The sequence below is a fragment of the Elgaria multicarinata genome, chromosome 9, assembly GCF_023053635.1.
Source record: "Elgaria multicarinata webbii isolate HBS135686 ecotype San Diego chromosome 9, rElgMul1.1.pri, whole genome shotgun sequence".
Classification (NCBI taxonomy): Eukaryota; Metazoa; Chordata; class Lepidosauria; order Squamata; family Anguidae; genus Elgaria; species Elgaria multicarinata.
In genome coordinates, this window is record NC_086179.1 from 12,572,603 (window position 1) to 12,593,910 (window position 21,308).

Below are 21,308 nucleotides of genomic sequence, written 5' to 3' on the forward strand. Positions count from 1 at the left end.
TACCTGCATTCAAAGCTCCGGATGGAAGCAAACCGCTTCACCTTGATCCGCAGCTCCCCCGACTCGAATCGGATCTGCCTTTGGCGGAGGCGAATCGGGTCACTCCACTCCAGATTCACAGCCCTACTTTTAACAGTTGTATTAAGAAGGTGTATCAGCAGGTGTCCTTTGTTTGCATGCAGCACCTGGTGAAATTCCCTCTTCATCGCAACAGTTAAAGCTGCAGGAGCCCTGCCCTCTTTTGTATCTGGTCACTCTGGTATAGCTCCTGCAGCTTTAACTGTTGTGATGAAGAGGGAATTTCACCAGGTGCTGCATGCAAACAAATGACACCTGCTGAAATTCCTTTTTCTATGCAATAGTTAAAAATACAGGAGCCCTGTCCTCCTTTCCATAGGGTCACCCTAAGTAATCTCACAATTTCCACGGTTGGCCCAGTCCCTTCCCCCCACCTTGCCATTCACCCCATTCTTCGCTCTTCCTTTCTCCTTCTGTGCTTTCAACAGTCAAAACTCGTCACCGATCTAGAGATGGCTTTGTGTACGCTGCGCTCGAAGAAACCCCCAACGATCATGATCAGAATCTTTTGTGTACGTTCGCCAATATCTTGTTTCTAGCATTCAGATTTTTATTTTTATTTTTTGCTCTTTACTGCCAAGGAACGGGCTTCCATGGACACGAGTCCTCAGCACTTAATTTTGGGATTGGATTATCAGCTGACAACTCTGCTAGCGGAAAGGCCAACAAGAAATTGCCTTGAATTACTCGTGAATGCAAAGTAGTACTATTTTTGAGGGTTGTATTCAGAAATATAGGATAGTTCTTCCTCCAGCTGCCCAGATCTGATCTCATCGTTTTTGTTTTGTTGATTCCTTTTGTTTTGTTTTGTTTTGGAGATTCCTGGGAGCTAAAAATGAAGGACTTCTGGTGCTCAGACAGTTGGGTAATACTGGTATCAAATGATTTTACTGATTTGTTCTTGTCGATTATTTATAAGTGTAGATAATGAGTTACCAATGTTTTAAAATAAATCTTCGTCAAAGTAGGCTTCATTTTTTCTGCTCAAGAATAAAAGGTAAAAACGTACTGCATTTTCCCCTTTGTGAATGTAAATGAATACAATAACACAGATACCACACACACACACACACCCTTGCCTTCATCGTGTGTCTATCTCTGACTCGGCTTCATATTTCTGATGGCTGTTCAGGCAGGGAGAGAAGCACTATGAAATGAGTCAACCGTGTTGGATGTCAAGGAGTCCAGGTCTTGAACTGGCAACTTCACGATATGAAGTTGGGGCGTGGCCTTAGATACAGACCTGGCCCCAGAGCCATCTACGGGTGTAGAAGGGGTAGCAATGTGCCACATCATCTTCTGTGATTGGTGCCTATAGCATGAAATCCCTCCATCGGCCAGGCCTGATACAAATACTAGGAGCCAGGCCTTCTGCATTTGCCAGATCAACAGGGCAGTAGGTCATACCTCCTGCATAGCTGGTTCCACATCAAGCCCCTGACCTCAAGTAGCCTAAGACTGGAAGGCCCAGTTCTAATTACTGCTGCTAATGATCCCAGCCTAACTTTGCCAGCGCATTCTTCCAGGTAGGTTTGTGGCTGGCAAAAGAATGTTCTCCAATCTTCATGGAATGTGAATCTGCCACAATATGAGGTTATTTTCTCTAAGCTAAATGAATTAATGGAAGGTAGATCTTGCAAGAGCTGTTACCCTTGACAGCAAATGCAATGTTAGCATGTAGAGTCCGTATACCTATGCTCACTAGCGAGCACCAGGAAGTGTCTCTCTTCTGGTTTGGGGCACCTGTGATCAAATGATGAAGTAGAGTGACCCTTGTTCTGTTCTGGCTTAAGTTCTTAGATAAATGTGAATAATCTTAAATGTGAATAGTGATCTTCTTCATTTCCTTATGGAACCAAAATGGCAACAATCCACACAGAAGAGGGAAAGTTTAGCAGTCTTGGAAATACCCCCATGGTTTGCAGAAGTACAAAAACATCTTGAGGTGACACACCCACCCACCCAGGTGGAGGAACTCCAACACACAAACACACACACAGCAACAACCAGTGTGGTGTAGTGGCTAAAGTGTTGGACTGGGAGTCAGAAGATCCGGGTTCTAGTCCCCACTCAGCCATGGAAACCCACTGGGTGACTTTGGGCCAGTCACAGACTCTCAGCCCAACCTACCTCACAGGGTTGTTATTGTGAGGATAAAATGGAGAGGAGGAAGAGGATTGTGTATGCCACCTTGGGTTCCTTGGAGAAAAAAAGCCGGGATATAAATGTAATAAATAAATAATAAAATAAACAACCACCCAATGAAGACTGGACATTCTCCATTGGCACAGAATGCTGACTGGCTGTTGGGGATGGAATGTAGGATCCTAGAAAAGGTCGTGGCTGGCTGCTTGGAAGGCATTCTTAGCTGCAGCACTCCACATGGCAACATTTCGTTAGTATTAGTAGTAAAATAATAGTAATATCTTTCAGTGTAGGCCTTAATATTTTGTTTTGTTTTTGGACTGTCCCAATGGCAACTATTTGCATGTTGTATTAAGATGCAGTCTTATACGAAAGTGTGTTCGTGGGACCTGAACTTCTGAAGGGATGGAACCAAAAGCATCAAGATTTGAGAACTGTTAGTCTTAAATACTTTTGACATCCCCCAATTTTTGCCACTAGGTGCTGCCTTTTTTTAAAAGTCATCCTAGAGGGCAGCATGAAACTAATGGGAGGAAAAGTAACAAGCAGCCAGCTGTGGTATAGCTCTTCCATTTCACCATTCTGATATAATTTGTGACTTAATGATGCGCTCAAGGGTTACTGAGATGCCCATTAAAAGTCTGTGTGTACTGCCAGAGTAAAACTGAATAGTCCCTCCACAGGACAGACTTCAACTTCGTTTTGGACTAGAATCACGAGTTACGCCTGGGGCGAAACATAGAACTAAAGAATTTTTATAGTGTGAATTTGTTTTGAGTGCGCCCTGAGCTCTCTCCGTTTCAGTAGTATAACTGAGGGTGTGGTCAGGGGAGGACGTAATTTTGTGCCGCTGCTGTTAAGCAACTGGGAGTAAGGAATCCTTGCCCACCTACTACAAATCCTCCAGAGATCTACCAGTGGATCCAAAACTACCTTCTATTCCCCCTGACACAGTGTTCTTCCCATGAAGCATTGTGTCCCAAATTACCAAGGAATGCCATCACAGGGCTCTTGAAGGCAGCCACAAGGCTTAAAAAAAGAAGGAAAGAGAAAGGAGAAATCTAGCCTAGTCCTGCATTCTGTACCTAGAATGGCCAACCACAGGCCTGTGGGAAACCCACAAGCTGAACATCAATGCCACACAGCCTCTCATTTTCCCCAGCAGTTTGTATTCAGAGGCATATTTGAATGGGACCTCAATTCATCTTGGTGTGGACGGGACTCAATATCAGAGAAGCACATGGGCGATCATGTGTAATCAGACATTTATTATGCAAGTATACATTAAACTGAGGACAAACAGTCAAAAGGCAATCAATTCGCCCTGGTTTAGGCTGTGGCATAGACAAAGAAGTCCACTCATTGGAAAATGTAGATTCTATCTACAGAACTGGTTAGTGGCTTCCAAATTTCCCACCCACAGGGAGATATTGAGTGGGCAACCCTGGGTATCGTAAAGGATGCACGGCATATTCTAGGCCGCATACCATGAGTGTGCTCGCTAGTCATGGAAAGTTGACTGTTGAGTGTGTGTTTTTCTTTGGGTTCGGAGAAGGAGATGCAAAATGAGAGGTGTGGAAAGGAACGGCACTGCTGGAACATTTTGATGCAGGTCTCACTTCTACACGTTCTGTTTTCCTTTTTTAGGAAATCAAGTACATGAATCTGGGAAGTACAAGCCCTTTCAATATCTACTGACCCGCAGCAAACACGTTTCCGTACAGTCAATTTCTGCTGGTTGCTTTGAAATCAGTATTCATATACAAGATGTTCTGCCACTTCGCTGAATGCCATTTTCTTGTTAAATGTCTCTTCAAACATCCGGTTCTGTTTGGGAGTGAAATTATTCTTCCAGTCACCGACGGCACCTAGAGAATTAACAGTGAAAAATGAAGAGCTATGGGGCCACCCAAGCTGTTATTATCAAAAGAATGCCACCTGTCTCTCGATGTAAAACTGTAAGGAACCTGGGGACGGTTGGAATGAAATCTGGATGACAGTGAAAGCAAACCGTTTCCAACATGGATACAAGTTGCACATAAGGGCATGGTGTATATCCAGTGCTTGTCATCATCCTCTAAAATCAGAGTCTCTAGTGTGGTACCCTTGGGCATCAATGTGCCTACAGACTAGGGCTGAACGAAGGTTTCATTTCTGCTTGCAAAACGATCTTGCAATTATGAATATGGATGCAAGCAGCAGAACATGTTCTCAGAAAATATTTGCAGATTGCCGAGTGTGCAGTCGCGTTCCATAAATGCACAATTTTCAGTTCGCAATTGTGCAACTTTAAAGTTGCGTAATTTCATGCTCAGGTCTATGGCTGAAGTTGCGCCACTTTGGAAAAGACACCATTTTAAATGCAATTTTCCTGTTCGATTTGCGTCGTTTTCCCATTTGTGCAAATTGAACAGAGATCACAAATGTCTGCAGTAAACGAGGTGAGAAGGACATCTGGGTGAACGTCAACATCGCTTCTTCACCCATCCCTATTGCACTCACGTCTTTTGACACCTGCCCAGTTCCCCATCCCTTAAGATTTTTTTTATTAAAAAAACACACCACTAACTGGAGGGCAGACATCTTACAAAGCAGAGTGCAGCCTTCAGCAACATCTGTATTTGGGTTCAAAAGAGGGGTTGGGTTTTTTGGAGTTCAGACTCCATTTCTGCTTTGTACTTAGGTTCTTTAAGGAAGTTCGTTTTCTTTTAGTCTCACCAATTTGCCTTCTTGTAAATGAGTGTATTGCATCTGGCCACACCTATCATGGTTGCCATTCTGTGAATGTCCAAGGCTCCCCATGGCAGCCATTTTGTGAGAGCACCCACAGCACACTCTCAAAATTCCAAATATGCCCACCAACGCGTAATGGTTGGGGACCCTGTCCTAAAATGGGTGGGGAATGTGTAGCCTTCCAGATGTTAGTGGGCTGGAATTCTGTTAGACCTAGCCAGCATAAATGGAAAGATGCATGACAAGGATATCCCCACACAATGGGAAGACTCAGCCGATGTCCTTATTGCTTCCCATACCACCAGGTCTCTGAACTGATCAACACATACAACAGAAGCATATGGTGCTTTTTCCTGGACCATCACTTCAGACTGCTGCTCACAGGGTGGGGAGGGGGGAATATCTCATATTTGAATGTTTCCCATGGGGTGGGAATACCTCTGTCTCTGCACATAGAAAAGTAGGTTGTCAGGGAAATCAGTTCTTAGATAAGTACGTCTACTTCCACCCATTTCTCCCCAATTCCTTCATTCCAAACTCTTTGGCATCTGGTGGCTGTTTGGAAAATGTGGGTAATCAATGCTTTTAGTGGGTTGGGATTGAGGGCAGGAGGATCATGTCTGCTGCGTCCAGCTCTTTTCACTGTCTATATCTACTGAATGTGCAAAGGGGCAGGGTGGAATCACGCCCCCTGGATCAGTTCCTGATCTCTGTGCATTCAGCAGAAGATGTGAATAGGGCTTTGTGAACTCACATACAACTGCATGCTCATAGCAACCAGGGACTTATTGAATTATTGGAGTCTTATTCAGGTCTAGCCCCTTTCACATCTCTGCTTGAATGCACAAATTGGCAAGAGGAAGGTTGAAGCCAATGGTCCTACATCCACCTTTGGGCATTCAGTGTACACGCAACTGAAAATGCTAAGGGAGGCAATCCCAAGTGGATTTTGGTCTGCAAAAAAAGATGCAGGGCACTGCCTGGTTTATAACAAGTTCCAACTCAGTACTGATTACTAGGGCTGTGCACAGGGCCCCCGAGCCGCTTCAGATCCCAATCCAGACCTTCTGGATCGGGACCAAACCAGTTTGGGTTGATCTGGACCTCCCTCGATCCACTCCGGAACTGGATCCGGAGCGAGATCCGGAAGTCCGGATCGATATTCGGGCCCCATTTTGCCCCCCCTTCCCCATTTACTTGCCTCCGCAGTGGGCGGCGGAGGCAGGTAAGTGGGGAAGGAGGGGCAAAATGGGGGCTGAATAAGCCTCCCTGCCCTTACCTGGCTCCGCCATCTGCTGCCACACGGACCATGGCGACGGTGGAGCCAGGTAAGCCCCCCTCTCCCACTTACGTGGCTTCATTGTGGTCCGGGTGGCGGCCTGTTTCCGGTCTTAGGCCTGGGCGTCAGTTGAAGCCACCGCCCGGACCACAATGGAGGCAGGTAAGTCCCCTCTTCACTTACCTAGCTCCCCCGCAGTCACCGTATGGACCGCAGCAGACAGGGGAGCCAGGTAAGCTCCACTCCCTACTTACCTGGCTTCAGACCGGTCCGATCCGCTCCGGGCCGATCTGGACCTCCCCCGATCCGCTCCAGAACCAGGCTTCGGAGGTCCGGATCGGCCTGTTCCGCTTTGGATCCGGGGATCCGTAACAGAGCAGAGAACACCCCTACTGATTACACTGCTGCCCTGCAGTCCCAGAGATCTTTCCAGTCCCAATAACGATGGGCAAGAAATCAGTCAGTTCTGCATTCTGATGCTAATGTAGCAAGTTCACACATCCCAAACACGAACAGAAATTACTGACACAGTCCATACATTTTCGAAATTTGAGATTCAGTTGGAGAGAGAGAGAGAGAGAGGTGTTTTTTTGGTACGTATCTCAAAAAATGTGCACAAAAACGTACATTTCAAAAAATGCACCAAGACACTGAATACATCAGAAATATCTTGTTTGTTTGTTCCTGAATGCCTGTTGTTGTTTTTAAAAATAATATTTTATTTTATAATACACAAACCACATCCATACTTATTCTGTAACCCTTCCCATTTCTTTCCCATTCCCTCCCCACACTTTCCCATTCCCTCCCCACACTGTAATCTGGTCAATTACATCAAATCAGAGCACATCACACGCAAAGTGGAATTGTCTCATTAGATGTGACAAGTCCAACAAAGTATTTCAAGGAGATGGTTGGTTGTCTGGTTTTTTTATGTCCCATAGATTTCTATAGGTTTCTGCAGAAATATCTTTTTAAACATCATCATCATCATCATCATCATCATCATCATCATCATCATCATAATTTTATTTATTTATTACCTGCCTCTCCCTTTGGATTGAGGCGGAGAATAACATTAGTGCAGTAATCAACACATCTTTAAAATTCTTGGTTTTACATTAATCTAGGTAGGCCTGCCGGAAGAGGCTAGTCTTCAAAGCTGCCTTAAAATCACAGAGGGAGTTAATATTACGAATCTCCTCCGGCAGGCCGTTCCATAATCCAGGGGCGACAGAAGAAAAGGTCCTCTGGGAAACTGATGTCCATTTGCAAGAGTGCACATGAAATTACACACATTTTAAAAATGCGTACAAAAGCGTGGGTTCTCTAAAGACTCTGCAGAAAAATATGTACAAATTTTCATGCAACATGGAAAGTCAAAAAATTGGAACCCGAGCAAAATTGAGCTGGGCAGATTCGCCCCGCCTGAGTTTGGGGCCACGTGGCCAGGTCACCTTTTTCTTGGAGATAGCAGGGACTGAACATTGGGCTTCTATGGGCAACTAAAATGATCCAGGGGCTGGAGCACCTTCCCCTATGAGGGAAGGTTAAAAAAGATGGGATTGTTTAGCTTGGCAAAAAGGAAGCCAAAGGAAGACATGATAGAGGTGTACAAAATTATGCATGGTGTGGAGAATGTGGATAGGGAGACCTTTTTCTCCATCTCCCATAATACTAGAACCCAATAGGGTCATCCCATGAAGCTGATTGGTGGCAGTTTCAGGACAGAAAAAAGTAAGTATGTCTTCACACAGTGCATAGTTAAATTATGGAATTCACTACTACAAGATGTGATGCTGGCCACCAATTTGGATAGGTTTAAAAAGGGTTGGATACATTCCTGGAAGAGGAGGCTATCAATGGCTATTAGTCCTGATGGTTATGTGCTATCTCCAGTATTCGAGGCAATAAGCCTGTGTGCACCAGTTGCTGGGGAACATGGGTGGGAGGGTGCTGTGACACCTTGTTGGTCCATGGCCGATGGCTGGTTGGCCACTGTGTTAACAGAGTGCTGGACTAGGTGGACCCTTGGTCTGATCCAGCATGGTGCTTCTTAGGTTCTTATGGTCTTAAAAAGGTTCTTATGTGAAAAACAGCACCTCTAGCCCTGAGCTGAGGTTTTCCTCCTCTCTGCAAGGTGCCATCCGATAAACCCTTTCACCCGTTCCTGATGTACCAGTCCTGGACTTCTTCTTCTTTTTTTTTTCATTTCAAAACAACAGATAAGGGAATTGGTGATTGCAACCCCCTTGCACAAGTCAATGTGTCTGGTCTCTGTTTAGTTTCAGATAAGCCCAGCAACTTTGTCCTGCAGTACTGGGTGTACAATTAAGATAAGGAAAGACAGATAAAGAGGGAGGATACAATGGTGGTTAACCGGGAAAACTCAGCCACTGTGAGTAAACCAAAGCCCTTGTCCAAGCACTCATATCCCACCAGTTGCGTTCCACTCCCAGTTCAACTGGGAGCGATGAAATATCAGTGCAAATGGGGTTATAGGCAGAATACTCCATATTTCGCAATCTAATGTCAAAAAACAGCATTCCACTTTCTCCGAATCTCTGTTATCATTTCCATTTCTTTAAAAAGGCAACATTTCCATCTGTGCAGGTGGCAAAAATCATAGAATCATAGAATAGTAGAGTTGGAAGGGGCCTACAAGGCCATCAGGAATCCGCCCTAAAGCATACCCGACAGATGGTTGTCCAGCTGCCTCTTGAAGGCCTCTAGTGTGGGAGAGCCCACAACCTCCCTAGGAAACTGGTTCCATTGTTGCACTGCTCTAATAGTCAGGAAGTTTTTCCTGATGTCCAGCCAGAATCCGGCTTCCTGTAACTTGAGCTCATGCTTCCGTGTCCTGCACTCTGGGAGGATCGAGAAGAGATCCTGGCCCTCCTCTGTGTGACAACCTTTTAAGTTTTTGAAGAGTGCTATCATGTCTCCCTTCAATCTTCTCTTCTCCAGGCTAAACATGCCCAGTTCTTTCAGTCTCTCCTCATAGGGCTTTGTTTCCAGACCCCTGATCATCCTGGTTGCCCTCCTCAGAAGACGCTCCAGCTTGTCTGCATCCATCTTGAAGTGTGGTGCCCAGAACTGGACGCAATACTCAAGATGAGGCCTAACCAGGGCCGAATAGAGGGGGATGCGCTTTTTCATTTAGCCCTGCAGGCAGCTTACCTTTTCGGAATATCAGCTTCCGGTTGGATGTGAGCGCGCAGACAGTATGATTTGGATCATGGTTCTCTTTCTCTGTGTTGGTTTTCATCTCACTGAATGAAGATTTTTTGCAGATCTCATTAATCCCGCTCTCATTGGTGTTTACCCCCAGGAAGGCGCTTACTTTCTTCACGACCTTAGGAAGATCCTGAGATATGTGAACAACAGAAGACATGATCCCTTGAACACCTGCGATCTGTTCAGCTCAGCCACCACTGAAATTCAGTGGGGTAATGTACAAAATCATGGCTATTTTCATACATTTCACTAGATACTGGCTGGCCAGGGCTATGGATTTTTCAAAGCAGGTAAACCTGAACCGTGAAAGTGCCTAAGACTGTAATCTTAAACATCCTCCCACTGTAGACCCCCATTGAACACCGTAGGATCTACTTAGGTCAGACAACATTCACATCAGAATATACTATAAGGACCCTATCCTACATTTCCCAGAATTCCCTAGCTTGCATGGCTGGCTGGCCAATACTGGGAATTGTAGGACTTTTTCCATAGGGTTGCACCCTTAATCTCATTCATTTCTTGGGTGGGGGTGGGGATAAAGTATATGCTTAAATCTCACAAAAAATCTGTGTGTGTGTGTGGGGTGGGTGGGGGCGGAAATATAACTGTTGGCTAAATTGTGCGTAAAGAGAAAGAATATAATATAAGCTAAGGTAAGGTAATATATAATACAATATAATATCGCTATTAATCAGGATGGATTATTATTATTTATTACATTCATATACCGCCCCATAGCTGAAGCTCTCTGGGCAGTTTAAAAAATTAAAAACAGTTAACATTAAAAACAGATATACAAAATTTAAAAGCGTAAAAAGCATAAAAACAAACAATATCCGTTTAAAACAACTATTCTGGGGTCAGTTAAAAAAACCACAACACTCAGCATATGTTGTTAAATGCCTCGGAGAAGAGGAAAGTCTTGACCTGGCACTGAAAAGATATCAGTGTTGGTGCCATTTCACCCTCATCGGGGAGATATTTCCATAATTGGGGGGGGGCATCACTGAAAAGTTAGAACTAACTAACTTAGGGCCAGATCTACACCTTATGTCAAATCATTACAAATGTGGAATAAAAAGCAGGATATAACACCATGAAAGTGGTAAATGGAATGTGTTCTGTGCCCCAACAGTTATCAGTGCACTTCAATACAGCAGTAGGGTGTAGATCTAGGTAATACTAACCCAGCATATTTCTACCCTAATTTCCCCCCCCCCCCCACCCCATGATAAATCAAGGCCGGCTTGCTCCCTGGTTCTCTGCCTTTAAGATAAGCAAATGGTAGCCATGATGAGAAAGAGGATGTGGGAGCAAGAGGAGCTGGTGAGAAGGGAAGTGAGATGGTAGACTCACTCACTGAGGGTGGTGGACCATTCATTGCAGGGGCCTTGCCCGGGGGCCCTCCAAAGCCTGGAGTGATACTGGGAACATATAATGCTCTAATCATTGTTTTGTGATGCAGTTTTGGTCTTTGGCCTGGGTTCAAATTCCTACTCAGCCGCAAAGCTCACTGAGTAACCCTCTACCTCACGAGGTTATTGAGAGGATAAACCGGGGGTTGGGTTGGTCAGGACCATATATGCTGCTGCTCTGAACTCTTTAGAGGAAGAGTGAGATAAACGCTTTGGTTTTTATGATTCAAGCGATTTGCAACATATATGTATATTTACCCTTTTCATGTCTTCGTAGAACAAGAACAGGGTGCTGTTGTCATTTCTGTGTTTCTCCCAGCTTAAAACATGATCAAACCAGGATCCGCAGACAACTGTAAAAATAGCAATAATGAGATCTGTATAAATCCTGCAGAGTCAGAATTGTTCCAAATGATGTTTGCAAGCACTCAAGAATCAGACAGGACTTTTATAAAAACAAAGCCTTTTACGAAACAATCCTTCTTCAAACTCCTTCCTCTCTATCTCCCTCCTGCTCTGTCTCCATGCCATTTCCTGGGAGCTGTTCCCTCAAGCAGTGCCTTCCCCTGGGTCACCGAATTGTTCTCACTGCCTGATGCCTCAACTCTCCTCCTTAGTTCCACGTACATTCATGCCAGAAGGACCCCCGGTTTGGACCACTCTATGATGTTCCGGGTAAACACCTCTGAACAAGAAGAATCTCATGCAAATAACCCCCGTGTGGTCTCTGGCCATCTGTCCTCTTTTCTAGAGGGTCATCTGTCTTCTTTTCTAGAGGGTCATCTGTCCTCTTTTCTAGACAACACTCTTAGAAGAAACCAGATTGAGGAAGGCTGTACTACATGTCCCTCCACCTCTGTCCTTGCTCTGTCCTTGTCTGTGGCTACCTGAGGTGAAGACCAAGATGGTGCCGGTCTCCCCCCATTCCTCATACCAAAGCAAACTGGATTGGCAGTTGAAATTTACATTGACACTAGCATTTTCCACCACACCTCAGGGCAGCAGGTGAGTTTAGGGGGTGCAAGACAGGTGGTGTGGCACCTAAAGGCCTGTTTTTCAACAGATGCCAGCAGGTGGAATCCGGAGAAATGGCCAGAGAGCTACTGCTGCTGCTCCCCAACATCTGCTTCTTGAGGAGGTTGCCTCACTCTGCCTAATGATAGAGCTGGCCCTGCTCCCACTGTAGCTGATGCCCTGATCAATTCAGTTTCCCTCTTCCTGTCCTTTTGGAAGCTCTGCAGCATCCATTTTGAAATGGGCTGACACAAAGAGCACACAGAATTCTAAATGTGGCCACACCATCGATTTATGAAGAGCCATTATGATACTGGTAGTTTTATTTTCAATCTCTTCTAATGATCGCTAACATAAAAGTTGCCATTTTCAGCTACCATATGATGAGTTGGTATTTTGGTTTAATATCCACTACAACCCTAAGACCAACTTCTTGGTTAGTGAATTCCACCTCCGACCCCATCAGTGTGTATGTGAACTTAGGATATCTCACTGCGATATTCATCGCTTATACTTTCTTACATTCAACCCAATTTAACACTTGATTGTCCATTCACCCAGTTTTTGAGAGGTCATTTTGGAGCGCCTTGCAGGTCTCGTGGCTTTTCACCACCCGGAATAATTCAGCATCATTCTCAAACACAGACACTTTGGAGCTCAGAAGCTTGAACAATTTACCCCAGATCATTTATGAACAAGTTATATAGCTCCAGTCCCAGTAGAGATCTTTGGGGGATCCCTCTTCTTCCCTCCCTCCATTGTGGGAACTGTACATTTATTTATTTATTTATTTATTTATTTATTTATCTATACAAGTTGAGGGAGCCGGAGACGGTTGGGTTTGAGTGAGCTCCGTGATTTATTACATTCATATACTGCCCCACAGCCGAAGCTCTCTGGGCGGTTTACAACAGTTAAAAATAGTAAACATTTAAAAGTATACAAGATTTAAAAAACCATCAGAAACATAAAAACAGTATAAAAAACTGTATCCATTTAAAAAACAACAATTCTGGGGTCCATAGAATCATAGAATAGTAGAGTTGGAAGGGGCCTATAAGGCCATCGAGTCCACCCCCCTGCTCATTGGAGGAATCTACCTTAAAGCATCCCTGACAGATGGGTGTCCAGCTGCCTCCTGAATGCCTCTAGTGTGGGAGAGCCCATGACCTCCCTACGTCATTAGTTCCATTGTCGTACTGCTCTAACAGTCAGGAAGTTTTTCCTGATGTCCAGCCAGAATCTGGCTTCCCGTAACTTGAGCTCATTATTCCGTGTCCTGCACTCTGGGATGATCGAGAAGAGATCCTGGCCCTCCTCTGTGTGACAACCTTTCAAATATTTGAAGAGTGTAGGACACCTTGTCACCTTGGTACCCTTCAGATGTTTTGGACTTCAACTCCTATCAGCCCCAGCCAGCACGGCCAGTGGTCAGGAATGCTGAGAGTTGTAGTCTAAAATATGGGGTGGGGAGCAGGTTAGGAAAAGCTACAGTAAGCTGTTCCATGAGAAGCCATATCTTGACAACTATTTCATTTAAGCCAAATCAAATTTCCAGAGAGGAAAGAAGGAAAGAGAGAGAGAGAGAGAGAGAGATTGAGAATGCCATCTCAGGTCACATTACAAATGATTAGTATTTCATTCTTTCACATTACACATAGTAATGTTGCTTTGTTTTCCGTTGTTATCGACACCAACTCTGGCTTTGCTTGTTTTTGCCTGGTTGATCTTTGGATCACCAGTTCCACAGGAACAAATTTTTACAGCCGTGCAATACATCGATGTGGATAGTATTTAGATAACAAGATGCTTCTGCTTTTGACCTCAGCTGGGGGGATTAACGCTGCTGTCATAAATGCGGGCCATCCAGTCTTTGTGACTTGGATTTGACAGCCCAAGATAACTGAAGTGGCTACAAGGCGGTGGGGGGGGGGGGCATTAAAATTTAAGGACCAGTGTCTACACCTGTGGGTTTAGAGTTCTTGTGGGTTTAGAGTGTCTGACTTAGAGATGCAGAACTGCAGGCCCAGGGGTTGAATCCGGTCCTACCGAGGTGGCTCTCTCCGGGTTCCCCTAATGGCCCTCCCTGGTTTCCCCAGATGGCCCCACCTTTTTCCTCTAGCCCCACCCCCTTGCCCTCACCCCATCCCCTTTCTCCTGACCACCAATAGTTTGGTGGTTCCCCAGCTTTTGTAGAGCTTTTTTTTTTTTTAACCCATTCTGAAAGGTTGAAATTCCTTTTTCTAAGGCTTCGTCACTGGCATAAAATATGTGGCTTTGGGGGCGGGGTGTATTTGGGCCCCGCCTCTTTGTCTTTGGCTCCACCCAACAGAGGATTGCAGCCCCGCAGAGCTTCTCTGAAATTGAATTCATCCCTCAGCCTGAAAAGGGTTCAACACCCCTGTACTAGCCGGAGACTGCGACGCCAGAAGAGCTTATAGAACAGTCTTCCTCAACCTGGGGCGCTCCAGATGTGTTGGACTGCACCTCCCAGAATGCCCCAGCCAGCTGGCTGGGGCATTCTGGGAGGTGCAGTCCAACACATCTGGAGCGCCCCAGGTTGAGGAAGGCTGTTCTAGAATATGGTATATAGCAGGGGTTTGATGATCTCTTTGCAAAACAGTGGAGACATCGCTGGTGCTGGGGGTTGGCTTTGTTGGGGAGATGCCAAGGCCCCACTCTGGAGCAGGGGTTCAAAGCCAACTCCCAGAGGCCTGGGCCCGATGCTGCTTTCCCTTCCTGGCACTGCCCATTCACCAGCCTTCTCTGAGTGGGTAGACAATGACAAAGCTGAAGCCCCCTCCCCCCCAAATATGAAGCCACCGGGTGAGGTCATTAGGGGTTTGGGGGTCGGGTGTCTTCAGTATGCTGATGATACTCAGGTCTACTTTTCCTTGTCGTCTGAGTCAACTGGGGTGGTGAAGGTGCTGGACCAGTGCCTGGAGGCTGGAAGAGGGCGAATAAGCTGAAGCTGAATCCTGATAAGACAGAAGCTCTGGGGATTGATGGTTCCCGAGTCCTGGAGTTGGGTAAGCGACCTGTTCTGGACGGGGTTGCACTCCCTCTGAAGGAGCAGGTGCATAGCTGGGGAGTATTCCTAGATCTGTCCTTGTCACTGGAGGCCCTGGTGGACTCCGTGGCCCGGAGTACTTAGGGCCAGCTTGGGCTGATCTGCCAGCGACAGCCTTTCCTGGACAGGGACAACCTAGCCACAGTAGTATATGCACTTGTAACTTTCCAATTAGACTACTGCAATGCACTCTACGTGGGGCTGCCCTTGAAGACGACTCGGAAGTTGCAGCTAGTGCAAAATGCAGAGCTAGACTGCTGGCAGGCACATCTTACAGAGACCACATAACACCCATCTTAAAAGAATTGCACTGGCTGCCTATACACTTCCGGTCAGAATTCAAGGTGTTTGTAATGATGTTTAAAGCCCTGAATGGCTTGGGACCTCGATACTTCAGGGAGCGCCTCTCCTTATATATGCCTGCCCAAGACTTGAGATCTGTTGGAGGAGACCTCCTCCGCATCCCACCAACACAACACATACGCTATAGTGGACATGGGAGAGGGCTTTCTCCGTGGTGGCACCCTGACTGCGGAATGCCCTCCCCTTGGAAGCCCAACAGGCACCAACACTGACTATTCTGGAGCCAAGTAAAAACATGGTTTTTTAACAAAGCCTTTAATGCTTAAATTCAAAAAAACTCACACATTGTTTTAACTGTTTTAATTGTTTTTACTGCTTTTAAATTGATTCATGGTTTAATTTGTTTTTAGCTGCGTACATTTATTGTTTTATATTGTATACCTTTATCTGTATCCCGCCCTGAGATCCTAGTGATTTAGGGCGGGATACAAATGTTTGAAATAGACAAATAAATAAAAGAACCCAGACTCTGGCACCGAGTCAAGATTCTCAGAAGTGATACGAACTTGATGGATTGATATTTATGTCTGGACTGAACCAGTTCTAGGATTATAGCAAAGGGTCTCACTCAAAGCATCTTCCATGGGCTGCCTACTTTGTAAGTGGCAAAGAACACAAATGGAAGATTCTTTCATGCTCCCTCCAGCAGTCTTCTGGGTAGCCTGCACAAATGTGAGAACAGCGCTCCGGTTGGAGACAGTCAGCTCTGTGCCAATATCAGAGCAATTGGAAATCATAGAATCATAGAATCCTAGAATAGTAGAGTTGGAAGGGGCCTATAAAGCCATCGAGTCCAACCCCCTGCTCAATGCAGGAATCCACCTTAAAGCATCCCTGACAGATGGTTGTCAGCTGCCTCTTGAAGGCCTCTAGTGTGGAAGAGCCCACAACCTCGGGGTCTGCCGTGAGTCTGAGTCCAAATCAATTACTTCTAATTCAGTTCCAAAGGTAGCATCTAAGGCATCATCTTGCAAGAGATGCCCATGGATCCACACAAGAATCATGAATATGAGAACATTGGGACCCAGGCCTTCCATTCTGTTGCTAGCAAAGTGCTCTCCATATTGGTCAAAGGCGAGGGGACGCAGGAATAGAGAGACACCCATTTACTAGTTTGGAGTCTACACCATCTTTCTGCCTTCCGGATGTTTTGCACTACAACTCCCATCATCCTCAGGTGCCTGGCTGAGGATGATGGAAGTTGTGGTGCAACACAGCTGTGGAGGGCTCCAGGTTGGGGAAGGCTGGATGCTACATCGTTAAGAGAGTTGGCTCTGCTTGTAAAGTCTTGAGTTCAAATTTGGTTGAATTGTGAATCTGTTGAGAAAAAATTCTGCTTGATGTACTGTAGATGGGAGATCACAGTATTTGCACTTCATGGTTTTCACGATGTACTAGAATTTACAAGGAGAGAGAGAGAGAGAGAGAGAGAGAGAGAGATTTAATCTTACCATCTCCTTTTAAGAAGATGTCCAGGAAGGTTGACCAGGAATCAACCGTAGGGAGGTTTGGGTTTTCTCTGTAATAATGGTACATGGAAACAGCGATGTCTTTTGGGTTCCGGACAATGTAGATCGCCTACAAATGGAGATAACACATCACTAAGGTAGGAACGTAGGAAGTTGTGTTAAGGTATCATAGGTCTGTCTAGATCAGTTTTGTCCACATTGACTAGTAGTTGCTCTCCATGTTTTTCCCAGCTCTACCTGGCAATTCCAGGTGATGATCCTGGGGCATAGTGTATGATAACACGCTAAGCCATGGTTAGGCCTCTGCCCTTTTGCAGCAAATGGTTGGTGGGTGTGTTTAAACTGTGGTTATGGAGCCACCATGGTTAGGAATGGTTCACATGACACGCCGCCCGTGTTCAGCCGACATGTTATGCCCTGGTGGTTAGGCATTTTAAGCTAAACATTGGCCCCGTTCAGACAACATGCTAAACCATGCTGCTTAACCACAAAATGGTTAATGGAATACATGCATTAACATCCCATGTTAATGCATGGAATTAACGTGGTGGCTTCATAACCATGGTTTAAACATGCTTCCTAACCATTTGCTGCAAAAAGGTTAGCGGCGTAAACATGGCTTAGTATGTCTTCTGAAAAGGGTCAATGTTTACTTATTATTTATAAGATAATTTACATATTGTAAATAGCACGGCATTTGGATTGTCCCAATGTACAGGTCAGATTTTTTAAAAGATTTTTTAAAGAGACTATACATCTTGGTCCTCAAAAAATTAATTAATGAAAGAATGATTGTTGAAATAATGAATATCTTACTTTGCATTGTTTGAGCTTGAACGTGGGTGGTAGCATGTTGCTGTCCAGGTGGGTTGGAATGATTCGCTTGCAGGACAGACAGTTCAGTTGGTCCAGTTTAGAAACATCTCCAAATTCAATTGGAGAAGTTAGAGCCGCTCTAGAGTCATAGAGGTGCATTATGACTTCAGCCAGCCAGTGAGTGCCTAAAACAGAGGAGAACGAGACATAATATCACCAAAATGATCCTTACTAAACTGGAATACAGGGGCTGTGTTGCTGGATTGCCAATACTAAGGAAGTAGTGCCTCCAGGTTGCCAGGCAGACATATACATTGAGGACTAGTAACTTTAGTGGGCTAATTTTCGAGATGGGTTCAGAGTACAGACACTCCTTTCTGAAGAATAATTAGGCAGGCTTCTCCCTTATGCTACCATGGCATCGGAAGCTCGCCCAAGGTAATGGAAGAGCAGAAATGGTATAATTGACTAGACCAGATCAGAAGCAAGATCAGGGCTAGTCAATTTCATTTCCCGACAGAAGGAAGAAAGTAAGAGGGTGACAGGACTCTCCAGAGCTCTTGTTGGTCCATTCTTTGCTCTAAGGACTTGGTGCCAGCCGCTTTTCAGAGTGTTCGTGCACTGTGATGCCTCTCTCTCAGAACCAGGCCTCAGGAAATGTGTGTGTGTTGGGGGGGTCAAGGAAGTTGGGGGGGCACACATAATCCACCAACCCTTGTAGTCTGCTGCCTGAGGCAGGGGATTCACCCCACCTCCTGGAAGATCCAGCCCTGCCTCCAGGAACACCACACACACGGCATGAGAGCAATAACCCTCACCCACTGCTGTTGTCCAGCAACTGGGAATCAGAAGCATCCGTGTAGTCACCATGGAAGTAGCATGTAGCCATCATGACTAGTAGCCATTAATAACCAGTGAAGACTGGTGGCTTCGATAATCAGTGGGGCTGTGAATCCACTCTGGGTCTCAGCCAGGACCAGCCAGACCTCAAAAGGAGCTAACTGAGGTGCTGAACCTCTCTTGAGGTTGTCTTCAGCACCTTGGATAGGTCCTTTAGAGTTCTGGTTGGTTCTGACTGACACATTTAGCAGATTTACAGCCCCACTGAAATCAGAGCCACTGGTTTCCACTGTAAATAACCCTATTCTCCGTGAATTTGCCCAATCCCCAATTAAAGCCCTCTAAGTTATTAGCCATCAGTACATATTGTGGCTGTGAATTCCATAGTTTAACTTTCCACTCTGTGAAGATGGCCAAATCTACACCAAGCAGGATATAACACTCTGAAAGCAGTTTAAAAAACGGTATATGGACTGTGTCCTGGGCCCCAACAAGTTGTCAATACCGTTATAAACCATTATAAATCAGTAGTGTAAATCCTGCCAATCTCTTTCCTTCTGTCTGTTCTGAATCCCCCACCATTCGGCTTCATCAGATGTCCTCAGGTTCTAGTATTATGAGAGAGGAAGAAAAACTATTCCCATCCACTTTCTCCACTCCATGCATAATGTTCTATGCCTCTGTCTATGCCTTACTTCTCTCTTGTTTTCAAAGCTAAAAATCCACAAACATTGTAACATTCCTAATGAGAGAGGTGCTCCAGCCTTTTGATCATTTTTGGTTGCCCTCTTCTGCCCCATTTCCAGCTCTACAAATATCGTTTTTGAGGAGTGATTTGATATGAAGGCGTTTGGAAGATAGATTTGTATAAAGGCATTACGATATTGGCTGTTCCGAAGGTCTGCCCTGATCAGACTGGGAATTGCGTCTTGGAAGTCCGTCAGACTTCCCAGAGGGAACATAAAATCAATCATCCTGCAGATTACGACACTATGATTGTGGATCTCCAGTTCACCCCGCCTTTTTTTACCCCTCTCCCTTGCCTGCAACAATTTCCACACCTGGAATTAACAAGATATGGGGTAGAATTCTGTCCACACAAGTTTCAAGCAAGAACGTTACCAGATTTTGGATAGGAAACCAAAAGAACATCATCTTCTCTCGCCTCAAAGGTAGCCAGGGATTTTAAAAGCTCTGGCGATGATCTCGTAGTAAAAGTAATGCCATTGAACGTATGAATGAGTTCATCTTCTTTCTGCGACATTTGAAATATTGCCCGGGAAGGATCTCAGTTAGATCAGATATTGCCTCCACAGCGAGAGAGCTAAGAAGCTGAATTCTTGCCAGGAAATTGTCAGCGGCAACTGAGAAGCTAGAATCGAAAAAGGACTATTTATGCACCTTGTTACATCTTGAAAAGGTATTTCTGGCCTTATCTTTATGGATTGCAATAACTGCAGAGCAATATAAAGGTTATTCGGATAAGCAGCAATTACCCAAAGGAAGGAAGAAGAAAAAAACCCACTGGTTCTCTGGAACCTGGCTTTGCAAATAAATGCGAAAGAAAACAAGAGTGGAAAATACCCAGGACTGTCATTAAAGCACACTTTTGCGACGTGCTTCTTAACAAATGATGCTGTTAGTATGAGTGACATATTGTCTCAGGGTGGTTAATGAGTTCCTATAAGGAGCATGCGTGCTTAACGGTGTGGTGGAAAAATACCATGCTCCGTTTTAGCCACAGCAAATAGTGGCTAAACGGATAGTGGCTTTTTTTTTTTAATGTATTGATTGCATTTTTATCTCCCAAGGGCAGTCTACATCAGGGGAGGACAAACGTCAGGTTTCCGGGATCTGCTTTATTTGTTTATGTTTTTAGTAGAAGCCTGAGAACACCAAAAGGACCTGGTACATCGTGAGACAGGCCTGGACCATTTTTGCTGTCTGAGGCAGACAATGGTGCCCCCTCCAATTCCACGGACAGAAGGTAACTGGACTGCCAGGGGAACTGGACTTCAGAACGTGCAAGAGGATCGTGTCCCCCATCACACCTGAGAGCAGCAGAGGTCTGGAGAACCGCTATGAAAGCAAAAGGGACATGGCTTAAAGTACCAAAAATATTTATTTATTTTATTTATTACATTTACGTACCGCCCCATAGTCAAAGCTCTCTGGGTGGTTTACAAAGGTTAAAAACAGTGAACATTAAAAACAAATATAAAAATTTAAAACCATTTAAGAAGCATAAAAACAACAATATCCATTTAAAAACAACTATTCTGGGGTCAGTTAAAAACTCAGCATAAGTTTTTAACTGCCTGGGAGAAAAGTCTTGACCTGGTGCCAAAAAGATAACAATGTTGGCACCAGGTGAGCCTTGTCGGGGAGATCATTCCATAATTGCGGGGCCACCACTGAAAACACTCTCTCCCTTGTTGCCATCCTCTGAGCTTCCCTTGGAGTAGGCACTCGGAGGAGGACCTTAGATGTTGAGTGCAGTGTACGGGTAGGTTCACGTCGGGAGAGGTGTTCCATCAGGTATTGTGGTCCCAAGCCATGTAAGGCTTTATAGGTTAAAACCAGCACCTTGAATTGGGCTCAGAAACGTACAGGCAGCCAATGCAAGTGGGCCAGAGCCGGTGTTATATGCTTGAACCTTCTGGTTCTGCTTATCTATCAGGCTGCTGCATTTTGCACAAGCTGCAGCTTCCAAACCATCTTCAAAGGCAGCCCCATGTAGAGGGCATTGCAATAATCTAATTTGGAGGTTTCCAGAGCATGGACAACTGAAGCTAGGTTATCCCTATCCAGATAGGGGTGTAACTGTGCCACCAACTGAAGTTGGT

General features: G+C 45.2%; 1 protein-coding gene across 1 annotated transcript; it reads right to left on the reverse strand.

Moving 5' to 3' along the window:
- Nucleotides 1-3,471: 3,471 nt before the first annotated feature.
- On the reverse strand, nucleotides 3,472-20,084 carry LOC134404133 (sulfotransferase 6B1-like). Its single transcript, XM_063134718.1, has 6 exons — nucleotides 19,585-20,084; nucleotides 17,623-17,807; nucleotides 16,789-16,915; nucleotides 11,149-11,243; nucleotides 9,416-9,602; nucleotides 3,472-4,091 (listed from the first exon to the last, which is right to left on the reverse strand). The coding sequence occupies exons 1-6, from the start codon at nucleotides 19,724-19,726 to the stop codon at nucleotides 3,973-3,975; spliced, it is 855 nt and encodes a 284-aa protein (XP_062990788.1). The 5' UTR covers nucleotides 19,727-20,084; the 3' UTR covers nucleotides 3,472-3,972.
- Nucleotides 20,085-21,308: the final 1,224 nt, after the last annotated feature.